A 24,023-nucleotide genomic window follows, 5' to 3' on the forward strand; every position below is an offset into this window, starting at 1 on the left:
ACACGTACAGCGACACGCCACATTCAGTTACGCTCTACATCAAACACCGACACGTACAGGGACACGCCACATCATGCAGCGACACGCCACATTCAGTTACGCTCAACATCAAACACCGACACGTACAGCGACACGCCACATTCAGTTACGCTCTACATCAAACACCGACACGTACAGGGACACGCCACATCATGCAGCGACACGCCACATTCAGTTACGCTCAACATCAAACACCGACACGTACAGCGACACGCCACATTCAGTTACGCTCTACATCAAACACCGACACGTACAGCGACACGTGACATTCAGTTACACTCTACATCAAACACCGACACGTACAGGGACACGCCACATCATGCAGCGACACGCCACATTCAGTTACGCTCAACATCAAACACCGACACGTACAGCGACACGCCACATTCAGTTACGCTCTACATCAAACACCGACACGTACAGCGACACGCCACATCATGCAGCGACACGCCTCATTCAGTTACGCTCAACATCAAACACCGACACGTACAGCGACACGCCACATCATACATCGACACGTGACATTCAGTTACGCCCTACATCAAACACCGACACGTACAGCGACACGCCACATCATACAGCGACACGCCACCTTCAGTTACGCTCAACATCAAACACCGACACGTACAGCGACACGCCACATCATACAGCGACACGTGACATTCAGTTACGCTCAACACCAAACACCGACACGTACAGCGACACGCCACATCATACAGCATATAGAGATTCGCGAGTTTCTTTAATTTCCATGTTCTGGATAAATCGGTGGTGTATTTGTGTGATTTGTCGTAGAGGAAAGTGAAAATGTGGAACACGTGTTTGCCAAATGCTGGTCCCAGGTCGGTCCAGGAACAGGCGGGTTAGTCTTACAGCAGGGTCTAGTGTGGAGGTTGAGACATACAGCCTGAAACACACTAGTTTGCGTTTGCGTACTTGCGTATACGTTATCCGTATCCAAAACTTAGATTTGGTATAAATATTGCTGGCGAAAACATTTTGATTTACGCGTTTCTTTGTTTGCCAATGCGTATACAACTGAATTCCCCCGGGAACCATGTTGACGTCTATGCGTACATATACGCGATGGGAAATCCTTATCTACTGCATATGCTTAACAAAGAATGTTGGCGTAGTCGTAACCGTAAGCATAGACGTTGCTCGTTTTTAAGACAACGTGTACGCAGTACGCATTCGCAGAACGCACACGGACATACACATATACGTACGCAAACAAGTGTGTTTTCCGCTTAAGATGCAGGCGTTGTTAGTCACCATGTGAACACGCCTTGATCTGATGAATTATCCTGTTCCATTTAATCTGGTACTACGTCTACCGGTTTACACATACCATCTGTAGATAGCTGGCGTTAAACAACAAATAAACAAAAGATACGGTGCTTGAGAAATGAATGTGGTATTGAACGAACCGCTCATAAAATATATTAATATCGGCGCGGAACAATCAATTTCAATGACAATTTCTTTGATTTATAAAACTGTTTGTCATTCATTAGGACATCAGAGCGAGCAGTTTTTCATTATTAATCCACAACAGTAATAATAACTAGTATTTCCACTCTCGGAGATAAAAGTACCTCTCCAACTGTGTATATCAAGACTTTGTGTCTCACAAGGCCGCATGGCGAGATAAATCTCAGGGATGGCAGAGACCACTAATGACTAAACATGGTTGAATCCAGGGTTTGATTTCCGAATGCATCGGGGAGCAAACGTTATTCTGTGTCAGTGCGAGTGTTAGTCAGCAAGATCTCGAGTGTGTCATGACTGACGGCGGTGTTAAATTGTATAGTCAGCAAGATCTCGACTGTGTCATACTGGATGTTAAAGTGTAAAGTCAGCAAGATATCGACTGTGTCATATAGGATGTTAAAGTGTATAGTCAGCAACATCTCGACTGTGTCATATAGGATGTTAAAGTGCATAGACAGCACGATATCGACTGTGTCATATAGGATGTTAAAGTGCATAGTCAGCAACATATTCACTGTGTCATGACTGACGGCGGTGTTAAAGTGTAAAGTCAGCACGACATCGACTGTGTCATACTGGATGTTAAAGTGCATAGTCAGCAAAATCTCCACTTAGTCATGACTGACGGCGGTGTTAAAGTGTAAAGTCAGCACGACACCGACTGTGTCATATAGGATGCTAAAATGCATAGTCAGCAAAATCTCGACTGTGTCGTGACAGACGGCGGTGTTAAAGTGCATAGTCAGCAAAATATCCACTTAGTCATGACTGACGGCGGTGTTAAAGTGTATAGTCAGCAAGATATCGACTGTGTCGTGACTGAAGGCGTTGTTAAAGAGTATAGTCAGCAAGATATCGACTGTGTCGTGACTGACGGCGGTGTTAAAGAGTATAGTCAGCAAGATATCGACTGTGTCGTGACTGATGGCGGTGTTAAAGTGTATAGTCAGCAAGATATCGACTGTGTCGTGACTGACGGCGGTGTTAAAGTGCATAGTCAGCAAAATATCCACTTAGTCATGACTGACGGCGGTGTTAAAGTGTATAGTCAGCAAGATATCGACTGTGTCGTGACTGACGGCGGTGTTAAAGAGTGTAGTCAGCAAGATATCGACTGTGTCGTGACTGACGGCGGTGTTAAAGAGTATAGTCAGCAAGATATCGACTGTGTCGTGACTGAAGGCGGTGTTAAAGTGTATAGTCAGCAAGATATCGATTGTGTCGTGACTGACGGCGGTGTTAAAGAGTATAGTCAGCAAGATATCGACTGTGTCGTGACTGACGGCGGTGTTAAAGTGTATAGTCAGCAAGATATCGACTGTGTCGTGACTGAAGGCGTTGTTAAAGTGTATAGTCAGCAAGATATCGACTGTGTCGTGACTGAAGGCGTTGTTAAAGAGTATAGTCAGCAAGATATCGACTGTGTCGTGACTGACGGCGGTGTTAAAGAGTATAGTCAGCAAGATATCGACTGTGTCGTGACTGACGGCGGTGTTAAAGTGCATAGTCTGCAAAATATCCACTTAGTCATGACTGACGGTGGTGTTAAAGTGTATAGTCAGCAAGATATCGACTGTGTCGTGACTGATGGCGGTGTTTAAGAGTATAGTCAGCAAGATATCGACTGTGTCGTGACTGACGGCGGTGTTAAAGTGTATAGTCAGCAAGATATCGATTGTGTCGTGACTGACGGCGGTGTTAAAGAGTATAGTCAGCAAGATATCGACTGTGTCGTGACTGAAGGCGTTGTTAAATAGTATAGTCAGCAAGATATCGACTGTGTCGTGACTGAAGGCGGTGTTAAAGTGTATAGTCAGCAAGATATCGACTGTGTCGTGACTGAAGGCGGTGTTAAAGTGTATAGTCAGCAAGATATCGACTGTGTCGTGACTGAAGGCGTTGTTAAAGAGTATAGTCAGCAAGATATCGACTGTGTCGTGACTGACGGCGGTGTTAAAGTGTAAAGGCAGCAAGATATCGACTGTGTCGCGACTGAAGGCGGTGTTAAAGAATATAGTCAGCAAGATATCGACTGTGTCGTGACTGATGGCGGTGTTTAAGAGTGTAGTCAGCAAGATATCGACTGTGTCGTGATTGACGGCGGTGTTAAAGAGTATAGTCAGCAAGATATCGACTGTGTCGTGACTGACGGCGGTGTTAAAGAGTATAGTCAGCAAGATATCGACTGTGTCGTGACTGACGGCGGTGTTAAAGTGTATAGTCAGCAAGATATCGACTGTGTCGTGACTGACGGTGGTGTTAAAGTGTATAGTCAGCAAGATATCGACTGTGTCGTGACTGACGGCGTTGTTAAAGAGTATAGTCAGCAAGATATCGACTGTGTCGTGACTGACGGCGGTGTTAAAGTGCATAGTCAGCAAGATATCGACTGTGTCGTGACTGAAGGCGTTGTTAAAGAGTATAGTCAGCAAGATATCGACTGTGTCGTGACTGACGGCGGTGTTAAAGTGTATAGTCAGCAAGATATCGACTGTGTCGTGACTGATGGCGGTGTTAAAGTGTATAGTCAGCAAGATATCGACTGTGTCGTGACTGACGGTGGTGTTAAAGTGTATAGTCAGCAAGATATCGACTGTGTCGTGACTGACGGCGGTGTTAAAGTGTAAAGGCAGCAAGATATCGACTGTGTCGTGACTGACGGCGGTGTTAAAGAATATAGTCAGCAAGATATCGACTGTGTCGTGACTGATGACGGTGTTAAAGAGTATAGTCAGCAAGATATCGACTGTGTCGTGACTGACGGCGGTGTTAAAGTGTATAGTCAGCAAGATATCGACTGTGTCGTGACTGACGGCGGTGTTAAAGTGCATAGTCAGCAAAATATCCACTTAGTCATGACTGACGGCGGTGTTAAAGTGTATAGTCAGCAAGATATCGATTGTGTCGTGACTGACGGCGGTGTTAAAGAGTATAGTCAGCAAGATATCGACTGTGTCGTGACTGACGGCGGTGTTAAAGTGTATAGTCAGCAAGATATCGACTGTGTCGTGACTGACGGCGGTGTTAAAGAGTATAGTCAGCAAGATATCGACTGTGTCGTGACTGACAGCGGTGTTAAAGAGTATAGTCAGCAAGATATCGACTGTGTCGTGACTGATGGCGGTGTTAAAGTGTATATTATCTGGAAACCCCCCGTGTGCAGTTGTATGTGAGACGGTAGACAACACGGCGAGGAGGTTACACGCGATATCGCTGCTTGTGTCAGTCGCGGAAGAACAGTGTTATTTGATTCGGTGGTATTTGTTTAGCGTTGTGACATTCGAACCAAACTCAAAACAAAACCATGGTTACGAACGGACCAAGGTATTTAACATAATAGAAAGGAGATGTTATACACTGGATAACTGAGAATTCTTCCATTTGGAATACCAGACAAATGTTACCCCACTCGATATTTTCTCAGTAGAACAAAAAAACAAACATGGAAAAACAATTGTGATCCAGCGTTGTCTGCAAAAAAACTAAAAACTAATTGCCCGGAGCATGTTCAAAAACAGAACCAATGGTGCACTAGTTACCGTTAGACACTCCTGCATATCTTTGAAGAACAACCAAAACGTCTCCACAGAATTGACGTCTAGAGTATTCGGGGGCACGGGTGGCCCAGTCGTTTAAGGCGCCGCGATTCGCTGTGCAGAGTTGCGTCCCTTGGACACGCCAGAGACCTATGATTGTGGGTTCGAATCCCGGTTCGCCCCAATTATGTTTCTAGGTTTGTCAGAACCATGCCCGTGCCCGTGGGTTTCACCGAAGTGGTAAACGTCTGAGACCTGCATCACTTCGGGCTTTCCTCCCACATTAAGCTGACACGCCGTGATATAACTGGAATACTTTTTAAAGCGGCGATAAGCCCAACTCACTCACTCACTCTAGAGTATTCACGCGGTGACCCTGTCCTCTTAGATGGAGACTGTCGTATAAGGATCAAATGTTTAAAATCATTTCAAATTAACAAAGCATCGCGGTTGCCACAAGTCTATACCTCCATCACATGCAACGATTTCGACCAGCGTGCAGAAAGAACAATCGAAGTGATGGAACCGTCATCCTCGCTTATCCAGACTACACCAATAATTTATCTTATTAGAATGGAGATGTGATACTCTGGATAATCGAGGATGCGAACCCTGGGGAGGTGGAGCTATTATTTTATGTCCTTGGGTTTGGGAAATACTTTATCACCAGTTATTTTGTGACAGGTCCTTTGAAACTGATCCTTGGAGATAAGTGAATTGTGAAAAGTGTTAACAATAAATTTTTATTGATTAAAAAGTGCGACCATGGAAGTGAGTGACGGTTTGTTTGAAGAGCCATTAATAATTCGCAGTTATTGATTGAATAAAACTTTGAAACCATAACGACGGGCACGGGGGGCTCAGTGGTCTAATGCCCCGCAAATCCCTTGGGCTCGCCAGCCACCTATGAACGTGAGTTCGAATCCCGGTTAGCCCCGATTATGTTTCTAGGTTTGTCAGCACCCCGTGCTCGTGGGTTTCACCAAAGTGGTAAACGTCTCAGACCTGCATCACCTCGTGCTCTTCTCCCTCATCAAACAGACACGCCGTGATGTAACTGGAATACTGTTCCAGGCGACATTAAACCCAATTTACCCACTCAGTCTCTCCCTAATTTTGTTTGGGCAGTAAAATAAACGCGTGTTTCTCATAAAATAGAGCAGAGTTAACTGTGCAGAGTTGCATCTCTGAGGCGTACCAGAACCCTGTGATCATGGGCTCTATATCGGTTTACTCTCTTTATATTTCTTCCAGTGTCAGCGGGCATCTTATCATCAGCTATTTGAAAGAAATTGGTCTGTATAATAAATTTTAAATATGTATGTGAATAATAATATGCTTGTTTTTAAATTTGGTGTGATGTTATTATGGAATGATTTGATTGAAGGCTCTGTCCAGGGCGTTTAAGTACTGTAAAATTATTGTCCCCCTGTGTGACACGTTATCCTATCATAATCGATCAAACCAGTGTTTTAAGCCAACTCTTTGCTGAGTATGCTTTAATATTGGCTAGCGGGGCGGTCGGGTAGCCTAGTGGTTAAAGCGTTCGCTCGTCACGCCGAAGACCCGGGTTCGATTCCCGACATGGGTACATTGTGTGAAGCCCATTTCTGGTGTCCCCCGCAGTGATATTGCTGGAATATTGCTAAAAGCGGCGTAAAACCATACTCACTCAATCACTAATATTGGCTAGCATTGTGCACAACCACCAGTGGCTAAAGTGATGACGTAAGTCCTGCTGGGGTATCATGCAGGAGTGAGTGAGTATGGGTTTTACGCCGCTTTTAGCAATATTCCAGCAATATCACGGCGGGGGACACCAGAAATGGGCTGCACACATTGTACCCATATCGGGAATCGAACCCGGGTCTTCGGCGTGACGAGCGAACGCTTTAACCACTTGCCTACCCGACCGCCCCGTATCATGCAGGAAGCAGAGGTACTGTTAGTCCCCATGATCCCCACTGAGGTGGCCTAGCCTTTGTTACTGGTGGCCTATAGCCCGTGTTTTAAAACTGTATACATGACATTGTTTTGCTCAAATATGTTTCTTGAATTGTTTTTAAATATAGTATGCTGAAGTATGTTTCACAAATTGTTTTTAAATATTACTTTGCATAAATTACCATATTGTGAATAAATTAACTTGGTGTCGTATATATGGCTGAAATAATGCCGATGCGAAGTTAAATTTTAACCCACTCACTCATTATATTTCTGGGTTTGTCAGCCCCCTACCAATGCTCGTTTCTTCACAAAAGTCCTGCATCACTTCTGGCTTTCCTCTCAGATCAAGTTGACACGCCGGTGTTGGGGTAGCCTAATTTGATAAAGCGTTCACTCGTCACGCCGAAGGCCCGGGTTCAAGGGTATTAACCAAAGCGCGACAATGCGACATCGCGACATATTTTGACCTTGAAAAATGGCGTGTTGTCGCAATGTCGCCCTTTGGTCAAATAAAAATTTTTTTATTCAAAGCACGACAAAGCGACAAATGGCCAAAATGTCGCGTAGTCGCATTGTCGCGCTTTAGTTAATTTTGACATCTTTTGATTGTAATTGTAAGGGCGACAATGCGACAGCGCGAAATCCCTTCTAGGATTCCATAGACAGCCGTCGTATAAACCATGATACTGACCAAAGCGTGGTTGACTCGAACTCACTCGCTCTTGACATTTTTATACTAAATAATTAATATACCATAGCATATAAAAATATTGACAACTCCCATGTCTACAGATAAAGCTTGGACGTTATCAGATCGAACACAGCTCGAGACGATAAATATGTTACAATAAGTAAACATGTGACGAAGAGAGTGAGTGAGTTTGTTAATGCACTATTCTGTCCACGTACAGGAGACACCATTGTTTGCCCATGATCAACCGAACCTGGCTCTTCCGTGTGACGAGCAAACGCTTTAACCACTTGTCCAGCGAACCGCCCGTTCAATAACTGCAGTTAGAATCGAACATGGTTGATAGGCCAGACGCAGGTTATTCAAACGACACTTAGACGCCGGAACACTCGGGCATTCAGGACGGGTTACCCTAACTGATAGTGGCCGGTCGTCAGCTTCACTGTGTTCCCTCATCAAGGTGTCTAGACTCCGTGGAGGAGGGTACCAGACCGCGGAGATGGGCCCAGCAGACCTAGCAGACCAGTACCGTATATATAGATGTATGTGAGCTACATGTGCCATCTCCTAAAGCCAAGAGATAGGGAGGGACCCGTGAACATCCGGGTTAGAGTACGTCTTCAGCAAACCATGCTTGTCGTAAGAAGGGACTAATGGGACCAGGCTCGCTGACTTGGTTGATGCATGTCATCGAATCCCAATTGCGTAGATCGATGCTCATGATGTCAATCACTGGATTGTCTGGTCACCGTCATATATTACTGAGTGTGGCGTCAACCAACAAACAAACAAACAAATATATGTATATAGAGGGGTGTGTTTGTTTTCTCTATACCATTACATTATGTTATACACGCTATCATCGAGTTCCTGTGATTTCAGCCGAAGTTGGTAAAGTAAACTACGGTTATAACGAACTCCTAGGGTATACTAACTTTAGTTCGTGTGTGTGTTGTTTAGCGCCGCATTCAGCAATATTCCAGCTATATGCCTGTTAACAATCGAGTCTGGCCCAGATAATCCAGTGATCCAGACATGATAGATTCCCCCATCCGACAATGTCGACACATTCAACATGATCGATTCATCCACCCAACACATTCAACATGATCGATTCATCCACCCGACAAAGTTTTGTTTATTGTTTTTCGTTGTTTTACGCCGCAATATTCCAGCTGTATGACGGCAGTCTGTAAATAATCGAGTCTGCACCAGACAATCAAGTGATTGACATCATGAGCATCGATCCACGCAATTGGGATACGATGACATGCAGCAGCCTGACCACCCGATCCCGTCAGTCGCCTCTCACGACAAACATAGTCCCCATTTACGGCAAGTATGGGTTGGTGAAGACACACAACATGCGCCGAACAAAGTAGAAACGATCGAGATGATTCATGTACCCGACGGTGAATGTGAGGTCAGTGCGACCGTGCATGCAGCGAATCCTGAATCAATTCTCTAAAATAAACAAATCGTAAATCAATAATTTTTTCTAAAAAATATGGCAACAGTCAGTTCTGCGTGGAAGTCCCAGAACGCCACCGCGGATTCCTTATCATATGAAATCCCATGTAAATCCGAGACTGGTACTTTTGCCCCCGCCTTCAGCAAAAAGCGCCCTGACGAGCCAAGCAACTACAGACAAAACACAAAAACAACTCACGGCGTACAACGTCAACGCTGTCTACAATAAAATGTTAATTCCCACGGGGTTTCAGATCATCATATACATATACAGCTCGGTGTTTGTGAGATGCTTTACTTTCAAAACAAAGACAGCCTCCGTGGTCTAGTGGTAGAGCGTCCGCCCGGAGAGCGAAGGTCCTGGGTTTGATCCCCGGCCGCGTCATACCAAAAGACGTTAAAAGATGGTACTTGTTGTCACCCTGTCCGGCGCTCGACATTAAGGGGCTAAAACAAGGACTGGTCGGCTCGGAGTCAGTATACTGTGTCTGAGTGGGGTATTCATGTTAAACTGCGGCATGGTATCTCAGTGAGCTAGCACTATAAATCGGCATCAGTCTGGACTAGTACAAGCAGCCACACAAACACACACACGTACATGCACGTCGCTATATAAGTGCAATAATCTTGGATGCCATGTTAAACCCCATTACCCTGTCCGGCGCTCGACATTAAGGGGATGAAACAAAGGACAGGTCGGCTCTGAGTCAGTATACTGTGTCTGAGTCGGGGATTTATTTTAAACTGCGGCATGGTATCTCAGTGGGCTAGCACTATAAAATCGGCATCAGTCCGGACTATGGTACAATCAGCCACCCCCTCCTTCAGCAGCCAATGCTTGCCGTAAGAGGCGACTAACGGGATCGGGTGGTCAGGCTCGCTGACTTGGTTGATGCATGTCATCGATCCCATTTGCGTGGATCGATGCTCATGATATTAATCACTGGATTGTCTGGTCCAGACTCGATTATTTACAGACCGCCGTCATATAGCTGGTATATTGCTGAGTGCGGCGTTAAACAACAAACAAACAACAAACAATCTAGTCTAGATATGTCATCTCCCTTTTACCTTCATCAAAAGAATATATTATGTCAGATCTATCAATTTTGTCGCGAACGCATCCGAATGAAACTATTTTTATTCTACATCAAATACGATAGTTCCCAAACGAAACTATATTTACTTCCTACAAAATGTAATATTTCTCTCGTTTGTGTTATGACAAATGTTGACAGTGGAGCAGCATTTCCCGCCATAGGTGGTAGATAAATGACGCACCGTCGCATGGCAACATTATATGAAGCAATGTACATGGTCACGTCCTGAACCTGCGTGATATGTCTATATGCGTAACATGTCTGTTATTAAGTTCATACATGCAGTGTCACCAGGTCACACTGCTCTAATCGTCTCCGAGGTCTAGTGGATAGAGCGTCTGTCCAGAGAGCGGAACGGCTTCGATTCCCTGGCCGCCTCCGACTAAAACACGTTAAAAGATGGTATACTTGTTGTTACCCTGTCTGGCGCTCGGCATTAGGGAATAAGGCAAGGACTGGTCTGCTCGGAGTCAGTCTACTGTGTCTTGAGTGGGGTATCCATGTTATAAATGCGGCTAATGTGGTATCTCAGTGGCCTATATGAAACGGTACCCGTGAAGGCCCCGGGTGGAATGGGTCTTCAGCAACCCATGCTTTCCGTAAAAGGCGAGTATGCTTGTGGTAAGAGGCGACTAACGGGATCGGGTGGTCAGGCTCGCTGACTTGGTTGATGCATATCATCATATCCCAATTGCGTGGATCGATGCTCATGATGTCAATCACTGGATTGTCTGGTCCAGACTCGCTCGATTATTTACAGACCGCCGTCATATAGCTGGAATATTGCTGAGTGCGGCATTAAACAACAAACAAACAAACGAATAAATTAAACCGACATGTCCTCATTAATATACAAACAGCCATACACACGTGCCTGTACGTCGCTTATTATTAATAATCTTGAACGCGACATTTATCCCTTATTTATCTCGCCTCCACTGTTTTATGCGCCATATCACGAATGCAATATTTGTACAGGGTTCTAGTAACTAAATTTACACACCAGTTTATTTTGTTTTCGTTACAGTTATAGTTACCATAGAGACGGATGATAACAGAGATGTGGACCACATACCAGTGTTAGAAATAATTAAATTGCCAGACTGCCATCAGGGCCCACAGACTTTAGAAGCTGCATGCCCTGACTATATAAACTTTTAAGGTCCTCATTAAACAACATGCAGCTTGTCGTTACAAATATATCTTCACATAAATTTACTGCAAACCATAAGGAGCCATTCAAACTACTGGCCCGACACAAGTTCTACCTGCCACGGGCTAAGGGCAAGCGTTTATTTCGGGAGTAATCCTGACAAAATGTAACACAGCTTAACACTTATAATAGTAAGGAAATAGTCAAATTTGGACCAGGAAACTATTCAGTGGATAACGACCCTTCTGGGTATGACAGCCAGGTCACGCATTATATAGGCACACGGGAGCACGGGTGTCGCTACTCGTGGAGATCCGGGGTAGAATATAGGTCTTCAGCAACCCAAAGGCGACTATGCTTGTCGTAAGAGGCGACTAACGGGATCGGGTGGTCAGACTTGCTGATTTGGTTAATACATGTCTTCGTATCCCAATTGCGTATATTGATGTCACGATGTCAATCAGGCTCGATTATATACCGCCATCATACAGCTGGAATATTGCCTGTCAAATACTCGATTTTTTACAGACCGCCGCCATATATAGCTGAAATATTGCTGAGTGCGGCGTTAAACAACAAACAAACAAAAGCACGGTTGGCGCAATCGTCCGAGGTGCTGAAATTTGATTGAAGAGTTGTGTCCCTTATGTTTGCCATTGCCTGTGATCGTGAGTTCGATTCCCAGATTCGACATGATTATGCTTCTCGGTTTGTCTGCACCAGACGCGCGTTCCTTGGTTTCACCATAACGGTACACGTCTAACGCCTGTATCCCTTCGTAGCTTGCCTCCCACGTAATGCTGAATAATAATGCCGTGATATAACTGAAATTGTTCGATGCGGCGTTATAACAAATTTATATGGGCATGTCGTGAGAAAGTTAATCACCATGTAAATTGTGTAGAGGATGCTGCTGGAACCCAGGTCTTCGGTGTGAGGAGCGATCACTTTAACCAGGGTGCTATCATATGTGATTTATATATGTGTATATGTTACAGTCAATGAAATGATATGAAATGACTGTATTTGGGCCTCTGGCCTTTATACTGAATAAATCTGTCTGCCTGTCAGACTGTCTGTTATAGTCAATGTGTAAAATGAAATTTTCACTCAGGCAATTTACAAAGCCCAAAAATATTTCAGTAATTTTACAATTATTTTTCCACTTATCATATATCATAACGATTTCCAAAATTGTTTATGCTCTACTTCATCTTTAGTGACAGAAATGATAGGTTTAAAAGGAAACGAAAGTTGATGTATCTTCTTTCAATTTGGGGGCGTCTAGTCCTGACATAATTTGTCTATTCTGGTGTGCTTAAGCCCTTTTGTACTTTTTAATAACTTTTAATCAAAAATCCTTTATGTAGCATGTTCAAAGTGCTTCGTTAATATATGTCCCCGGTCATGGAACTCGTCCAAGCCCCACGGGGATCATGGGTTAGAATGAGCCCCCCGCAACCTATACATGCTTGACACGAGACGACTTCGGGGATCGGGTGGACAGGCTCGGGGACTTTGCTGATAGCTTGTCATCGTACCCTGACCGCGTGGATCGTTGCTCATGACATCAATCACTGGCTTCTCATGTCCATTTACAGGCCGACGGCATGTAACTAATATACACCGGAGTGCCGTAACAAACAAACAAACAAACAAACAAACAAACCATACCACTCCGCCCTTATATGGGATATATATCTGTAGAAATATATTTTAGAAATAAACGTTATTGATGTATTCATTTTGTCTATTGATATAGTCAGTCATATAAAAAATATTATAAAAATGCATGCATACTAGCTTTTAATACAAGAACAGATTATAGAGTTTTTTTTCAATTAACGATATGACGTCAACAGTCGGCCATTGAAAATTTGTGCAGTAAACTTGAAATACACTCCTCTTTCAGTCGATTTCTATTGCGGATTTTGCCTAAATTCTATTGCTAGACACACTGTGAATATTGTAGTACGTTTTATGTAAATATGAGCTTTTGGCGTGGTTCTGCCGTCAAATCAGATGCTCAGATGTAGTTATTTTGATCTGAAACCTCCGAGTGGCCGATCAAAATAGAGTAGTTTCCAAGTTATTTGTTGATTATTTCTTAACGGTTGACCGCTTAATTATTTCACTTTCAATTTCTGTCACAAATACGAGTAGAGCATGATGAGGAAAACGTACAATGATTGAGCATATTCAGCGCCATGACTCAGTCTAATCAGACAACTATGGGAGTACTCCTAATTCAGGTCTACAACCCACTGAAAACATTCGACTGAAGCCATACGCTTCACTCAATATAACACCATGAAGTTCGTCTTTAGTTTTGTCATATCAGAACGGAGATAACGGACAGTGTTTTTAATGTAGGGTTATTAGGTTACCTGTACATTAACATTTATTACCAGAATATATATCTTCAAAGAAAAAAAATCCAAATAGACCCCATGCTTAATTTCATTTTTTTACTACCTATTTTGTAACGGGAAATGTAGAAAAGGGTAGGATATGTCAGCCTAAGAAACTAAACTAAAGTTCCCTTTTGTCTGATGACGTAATGGTATAAATTTGTGACGTCACGAACAATGAATGACATCATATCGAAGTGTTCTCAACAATGGAGCATTGTGACGTCATATCGTATCAGCTGACCAATCAGCACTGAGAATGTCTTAATACACATGCGAAAACACCCAATCGTTATTAATTCCCTCTACTGCTAGATCTATCTGGTGTAATTTATTATTGTGTAATAACTTTAAGATATCTGCACGTGTGCATGTTAGCGATTTCAATAATGATGTTTCATGTGAAGCCATATGGCGTCTCGGTGCTTCATTTGTGACAGAAATACGATATGACGTCATCAATTGTTCGTCATCAATAAATTGAATACAGTTCTTCATATGCGTGATTGAGTGAGTATGGTTTTACGTCGCTGTTTGCAATATTCCAGCAACATCACGGCGAGGGACACCAGAAATGATTTTTATATGAAAACATTTTGTCAGTGAATTTTATTATAACTAGTTCCTGGATACAGTGTTATTTCACTCAAGTTATTTCAAATGTCGATTTAATATTCGGAGATAACTGTAGTATTTCATCAGTAAATAATGAGCATTTTTGTATTTGAGACGATTGTATCAGAGAATATGATTATCGTTGTAACTAAATAAATCCGAAACTTTCTCTGTGTAGATAGTTTTCATGCATAATGGTCTAGAGAGTTGATAACATGACAGCGAACATATTATAAATTTCTAAAGGGCACTGAATTAATGTTTTGACAACTTTATTCATAGACTCTAGAGTCTATATTTAAAAAAAATACAATTTCATTTAGATCTATATATTCTATAATATATAATATTTCTACATTAATTTTACAAAAAAATTGTCATACTTGTTTTTCTCTTCAACAAATAATAATAATGATAAGATTTTCGTGAACATCTTGCGTTGTCTTGCTGTCAGTTGGATACGCGAGTCCCGCCTACCATCGCCAGATGGAGCTCTAAAATTATGCTACAGGAAGTAGGAACAACTTTGTTGACATGCGCAGTAATGGATTCCGTCTACATGCAAATATTAAAATTGTATTGATTTGATCGTTGTCATTTGAGCCGTGTTTCTGTACCTTCCCAGCTCTAATCTATGGCATAGGAAAGGCATTTTCGGATATATGTGAAATTTTAACCTTTCGCCGGACTGTAGTTGTGTGTGAAAATGACGAAGGACCGTCTGGCGGCTTTGAAAGCGGTAGGTGTCGACTGCAAACCTTGCCCACTCGTTGAGTCCTACCATAGTCTATATTGTGATTGTAGAGGCCGGGACGGCTCAAATCTTATCAATCTAGTCACTGCCCGCTTTACATCCTCTGTGGACATTACCAGCCACTGTAGCCTGAGTGATTGTGAGCAACCATCGGATACTCACACTGCCTAAATCCCTACCGAAAAAACTCAAAGGGCACTTGTACACGAAAAGAATGGGTGGGAGTGGTTTTTGTACAACTGATGAATGAAATCCTTGATGATAGTAATTAGACCCACTCCGTACGTCGAGCAGTGTTATAGGGGGAATATAACTGTGTGTGACAGTTAGATGGGGAGTATTACATAAAGTTTACTGTATGATCAGGGAATGTGTAGATCGGTGTATGCTCACTGGATCAGGTGATTTTGACAGATGAGTAACTGCTTAGAATAAACGTGTCGAACAGTAAACAGATTTTGTTTCAAAATATGGAAGTAATTCAATTACTTATACCTAGTCACACAACTGTCATTGTAGGTGTGATCATCGATGTTCAGAAAGTTGTTTTTGCTTATTTTCATCTGGCTCTAAATGTTATAAATATGAACCTCATGACACCAGCTATGATTAATGAGAAGCACCATGTTTATCAGAGTCCAGCTATGTGATGTGCATATTATGTTGGTGATATGTGATGAAAACATATTTTCTTGACCATATGATTCTTATATATATATTTATGGCTATTATACAGTCCTCATTATCAGCAAACATGGTACTTTATATTATGATATCTATGCAGTGAAACTAAAAATAATACAAATCTTGCTTTTATGTCAACTTGAAATACAATTAATTATTTATATCCTAAGGCAGTGATATGAACTAGTATTTTTAGCCCACTAGTCCATTTAATGATGAAATATATACAGCAAAACCTGTAAAAATGGCAAATTTCTATTTGTCCTCATGCTACCTTAACTATTGGGAAATTTGGCAAGGACTGTGGGACTTGTGCCAATTTTTTGTATGATCATGAAGATTGGTGTAAAAGTTTACTAACATAAAGAACACTGAAATGTTCAGAATAACTTTGTGAGCAGTACTAGTTGTTTGATCATAGATGCTGCGGTGGGACTGGAGATGCAGGTTTGGTCTGACTGCTTCAGTATATAACATTCAGCTGACAGGGATTCCCAGGTGCATCAGCCAGCTTCCGTACCACATCTGCATTTCCTTATTCACTTGTAGACTTTCATCCACTGTTCTATACATGCTGTGCAGTGAATATACAGAATATGATATAAAGAAGTTGAGGGGTCTTGGCTGTTTGCTGCTACAGTATTGGAATCCCGGACCCTATCGATGTTACATTGTAGCACTGGGGTTATGATCAGGACCCTTTGACTTTCATCATGGTCATGCTTGATTTTGAACACTGCGCTATATGTCCCAACCACATGACTACTCAAGACTATCAATAATGTTGCTGAGTCTGCAATATGGGGGCAGCCTAGTGGTTAAAGTGCTGTCACACCAAATATCCGGGTTTGATGACCCACAATGGGCCCACATGGGTGATATGTGAAGCCCATTGCTGAAATATTGCTGAAAGGGCATAAGCCCTACTCACTGACTAACACTTCTAAATTTTGATTAGCTGAAGATTAAAAATAGAGATGATTATTGCCTGGTATCTTGCGATATGATTGGTAACACGAGATTGACAGACGATACTACTGGCGTCATGATACACCACATCAAATAGTAAGAAAAAATGAAATCACTGAAATACAGCTTCAAGACCTCTTTCCTCAAACATTTATGTATTGACATCTCAGCGATAGAAACTAACAGGTTTAGCCCACTAGTCCTTATGATGATAACATGTAGCAAACCTTTTAAAAAGGCAAATTTCTACTAGACCTTATGATACCTAAACTATTAGACAGTTGGGCAAAAGACTATAGGACTAGTGCCAATTTCTAACACTGCATCTCAAAAACTTTTACAACGAAAACCACAAGAACAAAACAGGTTTAAATGAAGGGATGGTTCCTTAATATAAAGTTAGTCGGCATGTCCTCAACATCACGTCCTTCTGTTCTGCCATGGTTACAGGTGGCGCTGTGCTACTTCTGCCATTATGGGATTAACCCTAATAGTTCTTGTTCTATCCTAGCATATCATGATCTTGTTCAATTTATAGCGGGGGGCACGGGTGGCCCAGTCGTCTAAGGCGCCGCGATTCGCTGTGCAGAGTTGCGTCCCTTGGGCACGCCAGAAACCTATGATTGTGGGTTCGAATCCCGGTTCGCCCCAATTATGTTTCTAGGTTTGTCAGCACCATACCCGTGCTCGTGGGTTTCACCGAAGTGGTAAACGTCTTAGACCTGCATCACTTCGGGCTTTCCTCCCACATTAAGCTGACACGCCGTGATATAACTGGAATACTGTTAAAAGCGGCGTTAAACCCAACTCACTCACTCACAATTTATAGCGTATCACAATCTCATAAACTGATGATTCAAGTATCATGTGTATATATGTATCGATGATATCGTAGGTATAGGTGAATCGTTAGTCCTAATTAAAAACATTGTATATTATCACAACCTCTGTCTGACTGACAAGTTGTATTGATGGAGTTAGATGATTTGGTTATCCTTGGTCACAGTGCTGAACAGCCACAACTGTGGACCTTTGGGGGTGGGTGGGTGTGGTGACTTGTCCGTTCGACTTCCATGCTTTATTTCGTATATTTCGAACAGAGCAATATGTCCGTTGGTGATGCTCCCTCCAAGCTGACACACTGTGACTGAACACTTTGATCACATTGAATAAGGATTTCTGTTCCATGCAATGGTAAACACATGTTGCTGGCATAAAGCCCACACAGCTGTATATACTGTAAATTATACTACAGTATATATAGCCGATTGTGTTATAACTGACACATATATTCAGTGTATATACAACCCATTGTGTTATAACTGACATATTTACTGTATATGCAGCCAATTGTGTTATAACTGAAACACATATTAACTGTATATTTAGCCCATGGTGTTATAACTGAAACACATATTAACTGTATATGCAGCCCATTGTGTCAAACTGACATATATTTACTGTATTATATGTAGCCCATAGTGTTATAACTGACACATATTTACTGTATATGCAGCCCATGGTGTTATAACTGACACATATTTACTGTATATGTAGCCCATTGTGTTATAACTGACACATATTTACTGTATATGCAGCCCATTGTGTTATAACTGAAACACATATTAACTGTATATGCAGCCCATTGTGTTATAACTGAAACATATATTAACTGTATATGCAGCCCATTGTGCTATAACTGACACATATTTACTGTATATGTAGCCCATTGTGTTATAACTGACACATATTTACTGTATATGCAGCCCATTGTGTTATAACTGAAACACATATTAACTGTATATGCAGCCCATGGTGTTATGACTGACACATTTACTGTATACAGGTCAGTGTGTTATAACTGACACATGCATTTAGTAAGGGTGCGGTATTACCGGTATATCGGTAAATTGAGGTTCATTCTTTCCACAATACATATCATAATGTAACTTTTTTACGTTCGATATATCGGGTGATTTCCAATTGGTATTTTTATCATGTGTTTAATGTTATATACTTGCCAAATGCCTTCGCTGCCAAGGAGCGAGCAGCCTGGGCCCCAAGATGGCTGTGTATTTATTAAAATAGTAAACATTATGTTGTACCAGCTTCTTGTTTTGTTCCATTTATGAACTTCAGTTCATACTTTAATGTATCAGATTGCTTCTGAATTTAAAATTTAGAATTATACAATATATCATGATATATATCGCAACAAGTCCTTGTGCATTGCACAAATATTGTGATACACTTTAAACCTCCAATACCCATCCTTAGCATTTAATACTATTTAGTCTATATACAGGTCAGTGTGTCATAACTGACACATGCATTTAGTACTATTTACTGTATACAGGTCAGTGTGTTATACATGTTATAACTGACACATGCATTTAGTACTATTTACTGTATATACAGGTCAGTGTGTCATAACTGACACATGCATTTAGTACTATTTACTGTATACAGGTCGGTGTGTTATACATGTTATAACTGACACATGCATTTAGTACTATTTATTGTATATACAGGTCAGTTTGTCATAACTGACACATGCATTTAGTACTATTGACTGTATACAGGTCGGTGTGTTATACATGTTATAACTGACACATGCATTTAGTACTATTTACTGTATATACAGGTCAGTGTGTCATAACTGACACATGCATTTAGTACTATTGACTGTATACAGGTCGGTGTGTTATACATGTTATAACTGACACATACATTTAGTACTATTTACTGTATATACAGGTCAGCATGTCATGTATTTACAGGTGTGTCATAACTGACACCTATGTATTTATTATACATGTAGGTCAATATGGTAAAACTGACATAATTGCATTATTCAATATACACAGAATGCTGTGGTATAACTAACATAACGGTAGTTACATCATGTACATTCTACAGTATACACAGACCACTGTGGTATAGCTGCCTCAACAGTAATTACATTATTAGGGATGGGTATTGGAGGTTTAAAGTGTATCACAATATTTTGCAATGCACAGTCTAAAACATTAAAGTATGAATTGAAGTTAATAAATGGAACAAAACAAGATGCTGGTACAACATATTGTTTACACATTAAAAAAATATGCAGCCATCTTGGGGCCCATGCTGCTCGCTCCTGGGCAGCGACAGCATTTGGCAAGTATATAACATTAAACACAGGATAAAAATACCAATTTGAAATCACCTGATATATCGAACGTAAAAAAATTCCATTATACATGTACATCGATACTTCCACAAGAAAGTGTGATGGCAAATGATCATGATGTAACTGTCAAACTGAGTTTGGCAAGGTTGACGGAATGCCCATGTATAATTTCAAAATAAGTTGCTGATTTGCTAATCGAATACGCAGGGTTATTTCACAGTATTTTGATGATACGCACAAGTTTTAGTTTTGTAGCGTATCTGTAATGTTCGTTAGATTTTATTTTACTGTATATTTCTGCATTTCTGATGCATATTTTACACAGACACACAGCTCATCTAGAGCTCTGTTATACAGCACACACAGACCACTGTGGTATAAATGACACAAATGTGTCGCAGTATACAACCAGATTGATGCAGTCAGTTACTATTTTTCAATACCGATGCTCAATGTTAGATTCAATGTCTGTGATCACAGATTTATGGATTCGCCTGGGGCAGGGTTTTATATGTGTGACACCTTTAATACCTGAATAGAATAGATAGTCTTAGTTAATGAAAGGTCCATTTGATAGTAGGTTTTATATCTGTTTTATGTTGTGTTCTAAGGATATTTCATTTAACGGTTATTACAAGGAAATATCTTTTGCGTGACTGGTTTGTATAAAATTTTCGATTCCATGAACGCTGAAAATGAGAAGAGAATGTAACTTTATGTCTATACCACTAGTTTTGCACACACTAGTTAAAGGGGAAGTGTACACGCAAAAATCACTTTCTTTCTTTTTCTAAACAAAACGCAATTTTAGAATTAATTAGTATCTGTGTTTGAAAATATACACTCATTTTTTTCACAGTGAACGTAGGAAGCTCACAATAGTGTGAAAATGATATGCCGTTATGAGGCCTTCGTTTTTCGAGCTAAACAGGCCTGAGTTATCCCCCTTAGATTATGACGTAATTGGTGCCAATTCAACTGGGTCCCTGTCTATTCTCAACGCAAAAGATATCAAGTACCAGTTTGCGGTAAAACAACATGGCCTACGACACACTCCGGCGCAGTGGTGACTCAGCATAACACTATGTTGGCTGGCATCTGAGACGCTAGAATCACACACCTGGACCTACACCACGTGAAGCGGCTCTAACAAAGCATGATGACGTCATAATGTTTATCAATTGGCACCAATGACGTCATATTGCAAGGGGCATAAGCCATGGTGTTTTTGTTGTGGAAATAGAACACTTGGTAAATGTGAAAAATGTAAATAGTTTTAATGCGAAAAATATGTTAATTAATTGTGATATTTTTATATTTTTGTCTATGACACTTCTATGTTAACACTTTTAATGTGGAAAAAGTACAAGAAAAATAGGTTCATTTCCGTGTGAACTTGCCCTTTAAGGTAGAGACTCAGCTGCACATAGCATGGCAACATATCAGATAACTGTTTCACAAACAAATTGTAAGTTGGAAAGTTTATTTATTTTTGCCATATCTTCAAGGAAGTAAAAAAATCCTCTTGCAGGATATATTAGTGTTATAGATTTACAGTTGAAAATATTATTATCCTGCATCCACTCTGTGTGTGTGTGTGTGTGAAACGGCACACTCAGCAATATCCCAGCTATGTTACAGCGGCCTGTATATAATCAAGTCTGGATCAGATAATCCAGGGATTGATATTATGAGCAACAGTCCTTGCCATTGGGATACAGTGACATGATATTGAACCAAGTCAAAGAGCCTCATACGACCAGCATAGGTTGCTGGGAATTGACGACCAACATAGGTTGTTGGGGTCTGAGACAAGCATAGGTTGCTGGGGACGACCAGCATAGGTTGCTGGGGACTGATGACCAGCATAGGTTGCTGGGGACTGATGACCAGCATAGGTTGCTGGGGACCGACGATCAGCATAGGTTGCTGGGGACTGACGACCAGCATAGGTTGCTGGGGACCGACGATCAGCATAGGTTGCTGGGGACTGATGACCAGCATAGGTTGCTTGGGTCTGAGACCAGCATAGGTTGCTGGGGACTAACAACCAGCATAGGTTGCTGGGGTCTGAGACCAGCATAGGTTGCTGGGGACTAACAACCAGCATAGGTTGCTTGGGTCTGAGACCAGCATAGGTTGCTGGGGACTAACAACCAGCATAGGTTGCTGGGGTCTGAGACCAGCATAGGTTGCTGGGGACCGACGACCAGCATAGGTTGCTGGGGTCTGAGACTAGCATAGGTTGCTGGGGACTAACGACCAGCATAGGTTGCTGGGGACTAACGACCAGCATAGGTTGCTGGGGACTGACGACCAGCATAGGTTGCTTGGGTCTGAGACCAGCATAGGTTGCTGGAGTCTGAGACCAGCATAGGTTGCTGGGGTTCCTGAGACCAGCATAGGTTGCTGGGGACTAACGACCAGCATAGGTTGCTGGGGACTAACGACCAGCATAGGTTGCTGGGGTCTGAGACAAGCATAGGTTGCTTGGGACTGACGACCAGCATAGGTTGCTTGGGACTGACGACCAGCATAGGTTGCTGGGGACTGACGACCAGCATAGGTTGCTGGGTTGTCTGTTAGTCAGAGAGACCAGTTGTTATCTCCCAAAATCTGGTTGTTTTCATTAACCACTACAAAAAAATGAGCTGCAGACTTGTTGAACATGTCTCACCCTGGAAGCAGTGTTCAAAGTGGTGTTAATTCCCACCCCACTCAACCCAACTCAAGACCTGTAAAGATCCGGGGTAGGATAGGTCTTCAGCAACCCATGTTTGCTGTAAAAGGTGACTATGTTTGTCGTAAGAGGTGACTAATGGGATTGGGTTGTGAGACTCGCTGACTTGTTTGATGCATGTCATAGTGTTCCAATTACGTGGATCTATGCTCATGATGTCAATCACTGGATTGTCTGGTCCAGACTCAATTATTTACAGACCGCCGTCATATAGCTGGAATATTGCTGAGTACGGCGTTAAACAACAAGAAAAGAAAGAAACAAACAACTCAACTCCACTCCACTTAACCCAACTCCAGTGTTCTTTGTTGACTATGCAAAAAGCTATGATGCATCCTCCGTAGGAAAGGAAGCGAGTATCATCACTTGCGGTTTGTAGATCATTACTAATAAATGTTTAATCAATAAGACAGCCCCGAGACACTGGCGTGGATCACCAACATGTGAGTCAGTCCCAAGCCATGTGTTGATTGGTCATTTATGCAGTTTATTTCGACACTACTGGTAGTCGTGGAACCGAATATATTTTTGATAATACCATATGAAGAAGTATGTCTGGATCGTATTTAGATATATCTATTGGGTGCTTGCTCTTACAGTATGTATGACATTCGTCTTAAATATTTGATGAGCTGAATTGTTGCTGTATGTAAGGTATAAAATCGTTTCAGTTTCTGGGAAAATGTCTTACTGTCATCCAATTGGTCCTGATTTTTTATTGAAATTTGTTAATGATATAGAAGAATGTCTTATCAAAAGTTGATAAATTCACAAAAATGTCCTCATGCCATTTGTCCTGAATTATTGGTACGATTTGGTGAAGCATTCAGACCAGCAATGGCACCATATCTGATTTCTGTATCTTGAAATTATACTAAAACGTCAAGTTCCATATGTAGGTATTAAAGGCAACCCCATTGTGTTGTTGTGGATGCCCACTCACTAACTCACTTCATCTTTCACTGTAGGTTTTCACTGCAGGTTTTCACTGTAGGTTTTCACTGCAGGTTTTCACTGTAGATTTCGCTGCCGGTTTTTTTTTAACTGTAGGTTTTCACTGTAGGTTTATACTGTAGGATTTACTGCAGGTTTTCAGTGCAGGTTTTCACTGTAGATTTTCACTGCAGGTTTTTTTTCACTGTAGGTTTTCACAGCTGGTTTTCACTGAGGGTTTTCACTATAGGTTTCGTTTGGCTGTTAGTGTTTCCCGCTATGATAGATGTGTAATGCATATGTATTGAATTTACT

At 41.7% G+C, this 24,023-nt stretch overlaps 1 protein-coding gene across 3 annotated transcripts in view; it reads left to right on the forward strand.

Annotated features, from left to right (window-relative positions):
- Nucleotides 1-15,005: 15,005 nt before the first annotated feature.
- LOC124140246 (syntaxin) overlaps nucleotides 15,006-24,023 on the forward strand; it is a 118,480-nt gene continuing 109,462 nt past the window's right edge. For all 3 annotated transcript variants that reach the window (XM_046507701.2, XM_046507700.2, XM_046507699.2), the window contains exon 1: nucleotides 15,006-15,195. In XM_046507701.2, the coding sequence (XP_046363657.1) occupies nucleotides 15,163-15,195 (33 nt within the window). In that variant the 5' untranslated portion in view covers nucleotides 15,006-15,162. The remainder of the gene's footprint in view (nucleotides 15,196-24,023) is intronic.

This window comes from Haliotis rufescens, unplaced genomic scaffold (genome assembly GCF_023055435.1).
Source record: "Haliotis rufescens isolate VD_foot unplaced genomic scaffold, xgHalRufe1.0.p SCAF_15, whole genome shotgun sequence".
Classification (NCBI taxonomy): domain Eukaryota; kingdom Metazoa; phylum Mollusca; class Gastropoda; order Lepetellida; family Haliotidae; genus Haliotis; species Haliotis rufescens.